The 13,781-nt window shown below is 33.0% G+C and overlaps 1 protein-coding gene across 3 annotated transcripts in view; it reads right to left on the bottom strand.

Annotated features, from left to right (window-relative positions):
- Positions 1-13,781, bottom strand: part of CNOT6L (CCR4-NOT transcription complex subunit 6 like) — a 123,508-nt gene that overhangs the window by 51,792 nt on the left and 57,935 nt on the right. For all 3 annotated transcript variants that reach the window (XM_044225808.1, XM_044225809.1, XM_044225807.1), the window contains exon 5: positions 5,888-5,977. In XM_044225808.1, the coding sequence (XP_044081743.1) occupies positions 5,888-5,977 (90 nt within the window). The remainder of the gene's footprint in view (positions 1-5,887; positions 5,978-13,781) is intronic.

The following is a 13,781-nucleotide window of genomic DNA, read 5'->3' as shown; positions in this document are numbered from 1 at the left end:
CTCCAAGCCTCTTAAAATATATCTAATGGTTAAAGCACAAATTATAACATCTGTGTGATACTCTGTGTAGGTAGAGGAAAGATTAGAGACAATTGTGGCTCAGTTGGTTAAGCAGCTGCCTTTGGCTCGGGTCATGATCCCAGCGTCCTGGGACCGAGTCCCACATCAGGCTCCTTGCTTGGCAGGGAGCCTGCTTCTCCCTCTGCCTCTGCCTGCCATTCTGTCTACTTGTGCTTGCTCTCTCTCTCTCTGACAAATAAATAAAATCTTTAAAAAAAAAAAAAAGTGGGGAGTGTGAAGGCACATAAATGGAAGTAAGGCAACAATAATGCACTTTAATTGATAAAACATTATCAGGAGACTATGCTAAATATGTATATTGTGATATTTAGAGCAACACTAAGAAAAGAATTTCAAATCAGAACTCTAAGTTTCAAAAATAGCATAAATAAAACAATGTAGAATTCTAAAACATGTTTAGGTAACCCCCAGCAAACCAAGACAAGATAAAGTAAGGAGAAACAGAGGAAACAAACAGAAAACAACTAAAATAATGGAAGATTTAAGTTCTACAATCAATAATTACTTTAAGTTAAATTAACTAAGTATACAAATTAAAAGAGCAGAATCCTGGCAGGGCAGATACAAAAACATGATACATGGCTCAACTGTATATTGTCTACAAGAAATTCATGTCAAATACAACGACATAGTAAAGTTGAAGGAGGATGGAAAAAGACCGTGCCAGTATTAAACAACAACAACAAAAAAGCATAGTGGTTATATTAACAGCAGCTAAAGCAGACTTTAAAGAGCAAGGAAAATACTAGAAACAAAGAAGATCATTACATAATAATAAGTTTCAAACCATCACATTAGAATGTAGTAATTCTAAATATGTATACACCAAATAATACACCTTCAAAACCCACGATGCAAAAACTGACATGGCTGAAAAGAAAAACAGACAAATCTATAATTACAGTTGGGAATTTCTACACTATAATGTCAGTATTTATAATAGCACTAGATAAAAAATTAGAAAAGATAAAGAAGAATAGAATAGCACCCCCAACTAACATGATCTAATTTAATTTACATTTATAGAACCATTCACCAACAATAAAACAGACCCCAGCAAATTTAAAAGAACTAAAATAATGCAGACTGTGTTTTCCAACTGCAATCAGACAAGTATAACAGAAAGAACAAGAAATTAAGCAACATGTTTCTAAATAATCCATGAGTGAAAGAGAATGTCTCAAAGGAAATTTTTAAAACTACATCAAACAGAATGAAAATACAACATATCCAAATTTGTGGGGTACAGCTAAAGTAGTTCTGAGAGGAAGAACTATAATGCTACATGCTTGCATTTATAAAAAGGAAGAATTTCAAATCAAACTAAGTTTTTCCTTCAAGTAAGAAAAAGAACAAAATAAACAGACAGAAGAATTACTAGGATATAAGGAAACAGAAAGGTTAAACATAAAAGAACAGAAAAAAGTATACAGTGCAAATTCTAACCAGAAAGAACTTGCATAGCTACATATTTTCATTAGCCATATTAATATTAAAGTAATAAGAATAGCAACAGGAGCTGATAAAACACTTCAAATAACCAGAAAAATGAAACACATGAAAATATACCCTCATTATATATAATTAAAAAGAAGGAACAAAGAAGGTGATCACATAATGATAAAACAATCAACCCTTTTGATCCCTGCAAGAGCTGTAAGAAATAAACAAATCTACAAAGGGGGAAATTTTAACACAGGTCTACAAATAATGAATAAAAACAAAGTACCGAGTATATACGTCTTATTCAAACAATGAACAAACTTAAACTAATATTTACAGAATACAATACCAAATAACTACAAAATGCATATTCTATTTCAGTGCATCTTAACATTTAGAAAAATTAAGCATATGCTGGCTAATAAATAACACATTTTAAAAATTTTGATCAATTAGAGTACTCTCTGACCACAATGAAATTAAGCTTGGAATCAATGACAAAGAAAACATCTTCCCTAGAAATAAAGATACTTCTAAGTGATTCATCTAAAAAGAAATGATGAGAGTTATTAGAAAATATAAACTGGGTGTGCCTGGGCAGCTCAGTCGGTTAAGTGCCTGTTTTCGGTTCAGGTCATGATCTCAGGGTCCTGAGATGGAGTCCTGCACTGGGCTCCCTGCTAGGCAGGGAAGTCACCTCTTCCTCTCCATCTACCTCTCCCCCTGCTCATTCTCTCCCTGCTCTCACTCTCTCAAATTAAATCTTAAAAAATAGACAGATAGATAGATAGATAGATACAAACTGGATGATAATGAAAATAATACAAATTAAAACTTGAAGGATGCGCTAAAAGCCATGTTTAAAAGGAGTTTTATAAGTAAATACTTTGAGGAAAAAAAAGAAAGTCTAAAAGTTAATGATTTAGACGTTAAGAAGTTAGAAAAAGAAAAGCAAAGGAGACCCAAAGAAAGGTAAAGGAATAAAAATTAAAAATCACTGATATTAAAAGTAAGAGCACACCAATAAAGTTAAAAATTGGTTCTTTTTCCCAAAGAAAGTATCAATAAATACCTGGGCAAGAATATGCATGAAGGGCAACATAAATAACTAATATCTGGAATGGAAAGAGATATCACTATATATCAAATAAACATTAAAAGATATTCTGAACAACTTTATGTCAATAAATGTGAAGATTTAGATAAAATGGGCAAATTACAAAAAAACACAACTTTCAGAAACTGATAGAGAAATGAAGAATCAGAACAGTACTATAGTTATTAAAGAAATTTAATCAGTAATTGAGAATTTCCTTCAAAGAAACCCCAGACTCAGATGTATTCTATAAGACGTGTAAGAAGTAAGAACACCTTGGGGCACCTGGGTGGCTCGGTCGGTTAAGCATCTGCCTTCAGCTCAGGTGATGATCCCAGGGTACTAAGATCGGGTCCTGCATCTGGTTCCCTGCTCAGTGGGGAGTCTGCTCCTCCCCCTCTCTCTCTGGCCCTCCCCACTTCGGACCCACACATGCATGCACACACATGCTCTATGTCAGATAATGAATAGAATGTTAAAAAAAAATCTCAAATACTCTTTCAAATAACAGAAAATAAATTTTATGATGCCAGTATAATCTTTTTATTAAAACATGACAAGGATAGTGAAAAAAGGAAAATATCAGTCACTCTCACTCAAACTCACATATGAAAAATCCTAAGTAAAATATTAGCAAACTGCATAAAGGGATATATAAAAAACTATATTACAACCTATTTGAATTTATTTTAAGAATAGAAAGGTGGTATAACATGAAAATAACCAATGCATTTACCAAAGTAACAGATAAAGAACAGAAAACATATCTTTATCTTAACAGAGAAAGAGCATGTGAAAAATGAAACATTTGTTCATATTAAAAAATTAGAAACTAACCAACTAGGAACAGAAGAAAATGTATTAATCTGATAAACTTCCTTAACTTATATAATGGTGAAGTTCACATTTAACTGTAATTAATAAAAGCTAATAAATTTTGAAATTAGACAAATTATCACTACTTTCGGTTACCATCTACTGGTGATCTTAGCAAGTACAATAAGAATGAGAGAGTAATAAAAGTGTCATTATTCACAAATTATACAATTGTAGAAACTGAAATAAAAATACATTAGGATTAAAAAGAGGTTAGCAAAGTGGCTGAATATGTATTTACCAAAAGCATTTACAAGTGTTCAGCAAAGTATATGAACACCCATAAATATATAAAACCCAACTATGTTCCATAAATAAGCAATAATAACCTTATTAAGATTCATTTCTGAAAAGACAGTTTATGAGGCCATCAGAAAGTCAATACCTAGGCTGGGTGATGGACATTGGGGAGTGTATGTGCTATAGAGAGAAAAATAAAATAAAATAAAAAGTCAACACCTAGAAAAAATGTAATAAAAAATGTGAAGACTACACAGAAACCTAAAACTCAATAGTGGGAGAGATTAGAGAAAGCACAATAAATCAAAGAATATTCAACACTGTTAGATTAAAAGATCCAGTGCTGTAAACATGTCAATTCTTTCCAAAGCAATCTATAGATTCAATATATTCTCAACCTAAATCCCTATCTTTCAGGGAGGGGAGAAATTTGAAAAGCCAATTCCAACAATTTTAATGAAAATACAAGGTAAAGGAAGCATGGGCCTAAAACTAGCTTAGACTTCAGAATCAAGTCAAGAGGGAAGACCTAATCTACTGAATCTTAAGACATTTTATAAAAATACCATAATTAATGACATTGTTATACTGTCTTAAAGACTATTAGAAATGAACGGAGGATAAAAGACATCAGAAATAAACTCATACATACAATGACAATTTATGACGAAGATGGCAATAAAAAGCAGTAATGAAAGGACAGTGACTCGAGGTCAATTTAATCTGTATTATAGAAAAGTCATGAAAATTGACTCCTGTGCTATACAAATTTCAATTCTAGGAAGATACTAGCTTTAAATATTACAAGTGAAAGATGGAATTTTTAGATATAGGAAAATATATCCTTGAGCTTGAGGTAGGGAAAAATTCATAAATAGCACACAAAAGCAATACCGTAATAGAAAAGATCAATAAATTCAATTCTTTAAAATGTTTTCTGTTCATCAAAAGACTAAGAAAGAGGAAAGGCAAACAACAGCATGGGGGAAGATACCAGCAATATATACACCAACAAATGACTTGTATCTAAAGCAATGAAGAACTCCTTAAAAATTACACACACATACACCCATATCAATGGATCAAGTGGCTACATCTATTTAGAGAATGGAGATATATATTTTTAAAGCAGAAAGGAAATAGTGTACACATACATAGCTAAATTAAACTTTTAGCCATATATTCTTAATTTGTTATTGAAAAGACTTCTTTTAAGGTTATTATCTCTCTCCCACCAAATTTTAGTCTTTATAGCCAAAAAATGTTAGATGATATTAATTTGGTTTTATATTACTGTAAATGCTACTTTTTTAAAAAAATTTGTATGTAGGTGTCTTCTATGATGGAGAGAGAATTAAAGAGTATATGTTCGGTAAATAAAGATTAAATTTCACACTTTTCTTTAAAAAAAGGGGGGGGTATAGATAACAATCTGTGATGATGGCCTAGAATCTAGATTTCTCTAGCTCTGTTTCAGGATTCTGTATTTTAGAAAGACATTATTCTAAGAAAAAGATCTGAATTTAAGCATCTACAATCTTTTACTCATATTCTGAATACTTAAGCAAAAAAAAAATCGTGTCAATACTTAAAAGATTTCTTACAGAAAAATTTCCATTTGGAATACAACTATTTTAGTCAGACAGATCTGGTGTTCTTAATCAAAATCCTGCTCACAAATCTCTACAACTGTGTAGTCAATCAAACTGTAATTTCATGCACAAAAAGTGTGTACAGTGTATGTGATCCACGTAATATCCATCAAATTCAAATAATTAATAACTACATATTTGTGATTAAGAGCAAGAGAATCTTGAGTTCACAGTGCTGGCATTAATTAGCTGTGTTAACTTGGGAAAATTAATTTATTCTCTGAATCTCAGAACTTGCATGTGTACAATATCAGTAAAAATTTGGACCTCTTAGATTCTTAGAAAAATTAAATGAGATAACTAAAGTTCCTAATATATTGCTTGGTAAATACAAACCACTCAGTATATGAAAAGAATGTCCCACTACCATGGGATACAATAACAGAAGAAAATCTAAAACTGAGAAGCTATTAAAAAAAAAAAAAAAGGTCAAAGAGCATCTGTCATATTAGTTTGCAGTAATACATGTAGAGTTCACTGACTGATCATTAAGAGTTACCTGCAAGATTGTCAAGCATGAAGTTCAGTAGCTTTCGGGTTCCATCTGGGTCCTGGTATAAATTGAGAATATCCTGTGATAAAGGATTGCCTAAAGCAAAATACAAAAATAAAATCTGTAAGACAGACAGATGTACACAATAAAATACTAATTTTGTAAAGGGAATTTTAAAGTAATCTGTTACATAAATTTGAAGAAATTATGTGAATCTAAAGAAATACTTTAAGATAGTCATAAAATTTCAAAAATGTTCTTTCCAGATTTCACTGTTTATACTATATACCTACAATTTATGTTTGCCAAAATCACATATATAAACATATATTTTAATCTTAGTCAATTCTGAAGTAATATCACAATTCAGCACCCTGAATTAACCTTTATAAGTTCTACTTTATCTCTGAAGGCAATATTCTAACTGAAAGACAAACAGTTCTATATGAGAAAGAATGAATACTATCATTTAAAAAAAAATCTTTTTTTCTTCCTAGTTAGAATATTTATATTACATATGGAGAAAGGAAGACATTTCAAGTGAAAGGAAAACCTTGTACAAACATGAGTTGGTAAAATATGAGAGGAAAATAAGAATTTTTTCATGATGGTGATCAGGAATATCTGAGTAACTACAGTCAGATGTATCAAATATTAAAAAAAAAAAGCTATTGTCAAGTTTATATATTCCCTTCAGAAATAAAAGAGGAATTTGTTCAGACAGGCATGCAACAACAGTCTTGCAAACAGATCTGAAAAGACAAAAACCATGGAACTTCCAGAAACAAAGGTTTTAACTACTGAAGCAAACAAAATCTTCAACACACACTCAGCAGAACAACTAAAATTTAAAAATATTGACCAAAAAAGTAAAAGAAAAATGTAGGGTACGTGGAACTCTCATATTGCTAGTAGAAGTATAAAATGCTCCAACTGTGGTGAAAATCTGGTTGGCAGTTTCCAAATGACAATGAATGAGAGAAATGAAATGAAAGAGAAAAATGAAATTTCCTGGTGTGACAAAAATGCATATATCTTAAGGTAGGCAGTGGTAACACATGTGTATACTTTTATCAAAATCAGACACAGTGCATACTAAAATATTGGGATATTTTACTACATATAATTATAACTCAAAGTACTAGGCAGGAAAAAAAACTATGATCAACAAGTTAGGCAGTACATCAGACACAACTAAAAATAAAATTAGTGAACGGAAAAAAATACATTAAAAAAAACTACCGAATATGCATCACAAAGAGTCAGAAAGATATAAAGCAGGAGACAGTAATAGATATGTTAGATAAGAAATCTTAACATATATTAAATTGGAGCTCTAGAAAAAAAGAACAGGAGTTGGGTTTCTGGCTCAATATATAAAGAACTTGGAAGTTAGTCACTCCTGTCTGCACAACTGAAGTCATAAGGCAAACTGCTGCCATGAACACAAACAAGCAGATACAGAGAATCACAGCCGAACGGCAGCAAAAGTCCAGATACAGGAGCCCAGAAATAGAGCTAGGATCAGTGGACCCATTTTAAGTCATAATGGACAAATTGCTGGAGTCATGGAGAAGATTAGCTTGAGAGTTAAAAAAAAAAAAAATCAAAGGCACCCAATCTTAGGAGCCTCCAATAGGTCCCTGAGTTTTACTTCCAAGACCCCACTAGGTTTTTAATATAAAAACTGGGAAAAAAAAATTCCCCTTGTGTTTCTGGGGGCAGTAATGCTCCCATTAACAAGTCCTGCATGCAAGGAAAAGTATTTTAGCAGAATATAATGAGGTCAGTTTTTACCTTTTAATCTCAAGTAAATACCCGACACTCCAGCCCCCTCTAACCGATTTGGGGCAGAGAGAGTAGGAAGGAACAGATCTACCTCAAAGGCCCATTAAAACACTGAGACCTAATCATAAAACTACAGGACTCTTCCTCTCTTTCCACATCTTAAAACCGCTTGAGTGTTGCTCCTGTGTAGTAAGATAATTACAGTAAATAGAACTATGAGCCTCAGAGTCTCTAGGAAAACCCAAAGGCAACAAAGGAGAAAAAACAAGAAAACTGAAGGAAATTTTAGATACTGACATACAACAGCAGCAAACAATAAACAATGGCTAGTCTAAGTCCTAGCCAGAAAGAGAGTTTGGAAAGAAGTGAGAAGATGCATTATTTTAAAAGAAAAAAGCAGCAAACTTTCAAAACATAATTTTTTTTAAATGACTAAACTGACCGAAGAAGCACAATGTATACAAAGTATATGAAAGGATTTCATTTTACTTTGTACTGCAAACTAGAGAATGCCAATTGCAAGCAGAAACCTTTAAAACCTATTAGGGAAAGTAACTAATTACTTAATACAAAAACAAAACAAAAAACATGGTAATGGCAGTAAAATTCATTAGCAAGAATGGAAGCTGGAATACAGAGGAATAGTATTTTCAAAGGCTGCAAAATGGTGTTCCAGACTTCAACACTCCTCCACTAGTTATCAACAAAAGAAGTAGTAAACAAAGTCAGTAAAGATGGAGATCAGAAAAACACATCAAGCAGCTTGACCTGATATTTATGTAATACTGAGGAAAATATACAATTTTTTCAAGTGTACACGAACAGCCACCAAGACAGACCATATTCTGGTCCAGAAAACAAACTGTAACATGTTTTAAAGAAATGAAGTAAGAGCATACTGACCATTAAAAAACTATAAATCAACAACAGAACTAGAAAATCTCCAAGTACTTTGAAATTAAACATCACACTTCCATGGCTCAAAGATAAAAATCACAAAAAGTTTCAATTAAAATGAAAATACATTACCAAATTGTAAGATGAAACTAAGTCAGTATCTAGAGAGAAATTTATAACATTAAATTCTTATATTGGAAAAAATATCTAAAATTAAGGACTTAACTTCCATATTAAGAATCTTAAAAAAGGGGTACTTGACAAAGGGCTGATGGCCAAGATCTATAAAGAACTCCTCAAACTCAGCACATACAAAACAGATAATCATGTCAAAAAATGGAGAGAAGATATGAACAAACACTTCTCCAAAGAAGACATACAAATGGCTAACAGACATGAAAAAAAAATGTTCATCATCACCAGGCATCAGAGAGACTCAAATCAAAACCTCATTGAGATACCACCTTACATCAGTTAGAATGGCCAAAATTAACAAGACAGTAAACAACGTGTGTTGCAGAGGATGTGGAGAAAGGGGAACCCTCTTACACAGTTGGTGGGAATGCAAGTTGGTGTAGCCACTTTGGAAAACAGTGTGGAGTTCCATGGAGGACAAGGGGAGTTAGAGAGGAGAAGGGAGTTGAGGGAAATTGGAAGGGGAGGTGAACCATGAGAGACTATGGACTCTGAAAAACAATCTGAGGGTTTTAAAGGGGCGGGGGGTGGGAGGTTGGGGGAACCAGGTGGTGGGTATTAGAGAGGGCATGGATTGCATGGAGCACTGGGTGTGGTGCAAAAACAATGAATACTGTTAACGCTGAAAATAAATTTTAAAAAAATGAAAAAAGGGGGGGGTACTTGAGGGCTCAGTCATTAAGCACCTGCCTTCAGTTCAGGTCATGATCTCAAGCTCCTGGGATCAAGCCCCCATTCAGGCTCGCTGCTCCATGGGGAGCCTGTTTCTCTCTCTCCCACTTCCCCTGCTTGTGTTCCCTCTCTCACTGTGTCTCTCTGTCAAATAAATAAAATCTTAAAAAGAAAAAAAATCTAAAAAAAGAAAAGCAAATAAATTCCAAAGAAACCAGAAAGAAAAATAAAGAGCAGAAATCAATAAAATTTACAATGAAAAACAAGAGACTACTACTGAGCCTAAAAATGGTACTCTGAAAAAGAGACAAAGGAAATTGATAAACCTATGCTTGATCAAGAAAAAAAAGACACGACTCATAAATATAAAGAATTAAATAAGGAATAGTCCTTGAGGCATTAGGACAGGGAATACTAAGGAAACTTTGTTCTTAAGTTCAACAACTTAGAAAAAAATGACCAAATGCCTTGAAAGAAAATATCACACATCACTCAAAACAAAATAGAAAACTCAGCCAAAAATGGCAGAGTAAGGACCTCCAAAAATCTGCCCCTTCATAAGAGCAAAATGGCAGAATATGGGTAAAGTAATTTGTGGAGTTTGACTTCTTCAGGGCCCTCACTGCCAAGGCAGCCTGGAAACCACTGAAGTAACCAAGACTGAACTAGAGCCTTTCAAAACCTCATTCTCAAGACTAGCCGTTATCTGACTTGTGTGCTGGTAGTTCCTTAACTCCTGCAAGTCCTAAAAGTCTTCCACCTGAAGGGGGAGAGGGTGTAAGGGCACGTACATTTGTGGAAACCATTACTGGTAAATGATCTAACTTGTGGCTGCCTGAGGTCAGTGAAACAGGTAAGGCAAACAAAAGACTAACCTAAATGCTTAAAAGGAAACGCTTTGGAGTAAGATGTCAATAAGGGCTTTGTAAAGTTCTGACATATTCCAGGTTATCTAGAAAACCATAAATGTGGGCAGCTTTGCATATGCTTAGGAAAGACCTAAAAATAATCTAAGCTCTCACCTCTTCCTGATCTTGAGGCTGTGCACAAGTCAGAATCTAAACAGTAAAATGGACAGATTTCAATGGCTCAGTCAGTAGAATATGTAGCTCTTGATCTTGGGGTCACAGGTTCAAGCCCCCTGGTGTGTGTAGAGATTACTTAAAAATAAATCTTAAAAAAAAAAAAAAAAAAAAAACTATGAAGGCCAAAAGGTAAGAGAATGATATATTCAAAGTGCTGAAAGAAAAAAATTGCCAACTAAGAATTCTATATCTAGCAAAAATATCCTTCTTAGATGAGGGGAAAATTAACACTTTCCCAGATAAACAAAAACTGAATGAGTTTGTGACTACATCAGTCCTACAGAAAATATTAAAGGGATTCCTGGATGGTAACTTGAATCTGTATGATAAAAATAAAGAGTACCAATAAAGATAACTATATAGGTATCTATGATGACAGTATCAATATAATTAGTGGTTTTACCACTTTTCTTTTTTTTTTTCTTTTTTTTTTTTTCAAGATTTTATTTATTTATTTAACAGAGACAGATCACAAGTAGGCAGAGAGGCAGGCAGAGAGAGAGAGGAGGAAGCAGGCTCCCTGCCGAGCAGAGAGCCCAATGCGGGACTCGATCCCAGGACCCTGAGATCATGACCTGAGCCGAAGGCAGCGGCTTAACCCACTGAGCCACCCAGGCGCCCGGTTTTACCACTTTTCAATCTAAGAGACAACTACATATAGCAATAATGATAAATCTATGTTGATGGCCACACAATATACAAAGATAATACTTATGACAGTAACAGCATAAATGAGAAGTTGAATGGAGTTATATATATGTGCAAAATTTTTTTTAACATTACTGAAATTAAGTTGATATTAATCCAAATTAAGACTACTATAAATAAGATGTTAATTATAATTCCCCAGGGTAATCACTAAGAAAACGGGTCAAAATAATATAGCAAAAGAAACAAGGAATAAAATTGGCACACTGGAAAATATTCATTTAACACAAAAAAAGAAGGCATTAATTGAGAAACAGAGGAACGAGAAGGAACTAAGATACAGAAATAGCAAAATGTGATGAAAATCCTACCTTATCAGCAAATACATTAAGTATAAGTGGATTAAACTCTGATTAAAATGCAGAGATTAGCAAAATGAATAAAACAATTAATTTTACGCTCTCCACAAAAGAGACATTATAGATTCAAAGACACAAATAAACTGAAAGTAAAGAATAGAAGAAGGTATGCCATGCAAACAGAAAAGAGGGGAGTGGTTATACTAAGAAAGGGATAATCTCAATGTTCTTTACCAGTGAAAGAAATTGAATTAGTAGTTAAAAACCTTTCAACAAAAAAAATTCCAGGCACATATGGTTTTACTGAAAAATTCTACCAATCATTTAAGGAAGCAGTAATACAATTGTTATGCAAGCTCTTCTAGAAAAAAGAAGTGTTAGTTACACTTTCCAACTCATTTTATGAAGTCACCAGTATCCTGAAATCAGATCAAAGACATTTTAAGAAAAACACTATACAATGTCTTATGATCACTAATGTATACCTTCTCAACAAAATAGTATATATTTAGATATATATGAATACATATATTTAGATATATACTAGTATGTATATTTGGTATATATTTAGATAATACATTTCAATATATTAGAATGAGAATACATAATGACCAAGTCAGTTTTAAAATGGGAATAGAGGCTGGCTCAACATCTGAAAATCATTTAAGTAATTCAACACATAAACACAATCAGGAAAAAAAATTGCAAGAACACCTCTTAGTCACACACAAAGTATTGGATCATATTCGACTTGCATCAATGACAAAAATCTTCAAGCAAAAGTGAAGTAGGAGGAAATTTATTTAACCTGAAAAAGCATCTATCAACAAACTTGTCTACTGATATAATTAATGGTGAGAGACTGTTTTTGCATAAAATTGAGAACAAGGCAAGGATGTGCACTGTCATCACATGTATTTAATACTCTCCTAATAGTACTGCCAATGTGATAAGGCAAACAATTAAAACAATATGTATCAGAAAGGAAGAAATGAAACAGTTTCTATTCACAGATTAAAAGTTTGTAAAAGTTTACAGATGTTGCAAGAGATCAGGTCAATGTATTTAAAAAACAACTGTATCTTAGTTCTATAGTATCGATGAATAAGTAGAAATTCAAAAACCACTATCATTTACAACCGCATCAAAAATATCAAGTATAATATAGCAAAATATTTATAAGATCTGCATGCTGAAATCTAAAAAGCATTAAAGAAATAAAGAAGACGTGCATAAATGAAGAGATACACTGTATTAGCAGATTGGAAAACACAATCTTAAGTCCTAAGATTAAGATATTAAATCTCCTCAGACTGATCTACGTGTTCATCACAATCCCCCAAAAAATTTTAGCAGGATATTTTGCAGAAATAATAAGCTGACTCTACAATTTATATGGAAATGTAAAGCATCTAAAGGTATAAGAGCAAATGTGAAAAATAATCACAAAGTTGAAGATCTCATGCTACATAACCACAAGAGTGGTATCAAAAGGTAGAATAGTGTAATTCAAAAATATCTGAACCCACGTTAAAAACAAAATAAAGTCAGAAAGGATTAAAAAAAAGTCCAGGAGTGTCTGGAGGGCTCACTTGATTAAACACCGGACCCTTGATTTTGGCTCAGTTCATGATCTCAGGGTCCTGGGATCAAGTCCCAGCCTGGGCTCCCCCCGCTCAGCACGGACTCTGCTTGTCTCTCTCTCCCTCTGCCCCTCCCCCTGCTTGCACACACACTCTCTCTCAAATAAATAAATCTTTTAAAAAAAAAAAAGGCAAAGTCCAGCTATATACTATTTGTAAGAGATACACCTAAGCATGAGTACACATAAAGTTTGAAAGTAAACAGATGATAAAATATATATTAGACAAACATTAACCAAAAGAAAACTTGCACAGATGTAATATTAGACAACATAGACCATAAGATGAAAATACTTAACAGGAGAGGAAGAGGATCACTACCTAATATCAGATTCTATTCGCCAGAAGGTATAGCAATATATACAATACAGCAAATATACAGCAATATATAGGTGTACGTGGTATACCTAATAAAATAATCTCAAAGAATATAAAGCAAAAGCTGAGTAAACTACATAGGGAAATTAGCACATCCACAATTTTAGTGGATATTTTAGCATTAATCACCTTAATTACTAAGAAAGCAGAGTCAAAAATTTGTAGAGATATATAAAACCTGAGCAAAAAATCTGATCTAATGGACAAATATACCAATCTATGCCCAACAATTAGA

Source organism: Neovison vison, chromosome 11 (assembly GCF_020171115.1).
Source record: "Neovison vison isolate M4711 chromosome 11, ASM_NN_V1, whole genome shotgun sequence".
NCBI lineage: Eukaryota > Metazoa > Chordata > Mammalia > Carnivora > Mustelidae > Neogale > Neogale vison.
Note: the sequence above shows the minus strand (reverse complement) of the source record. Positions and strands in the feature narration are given on the sequence as shown.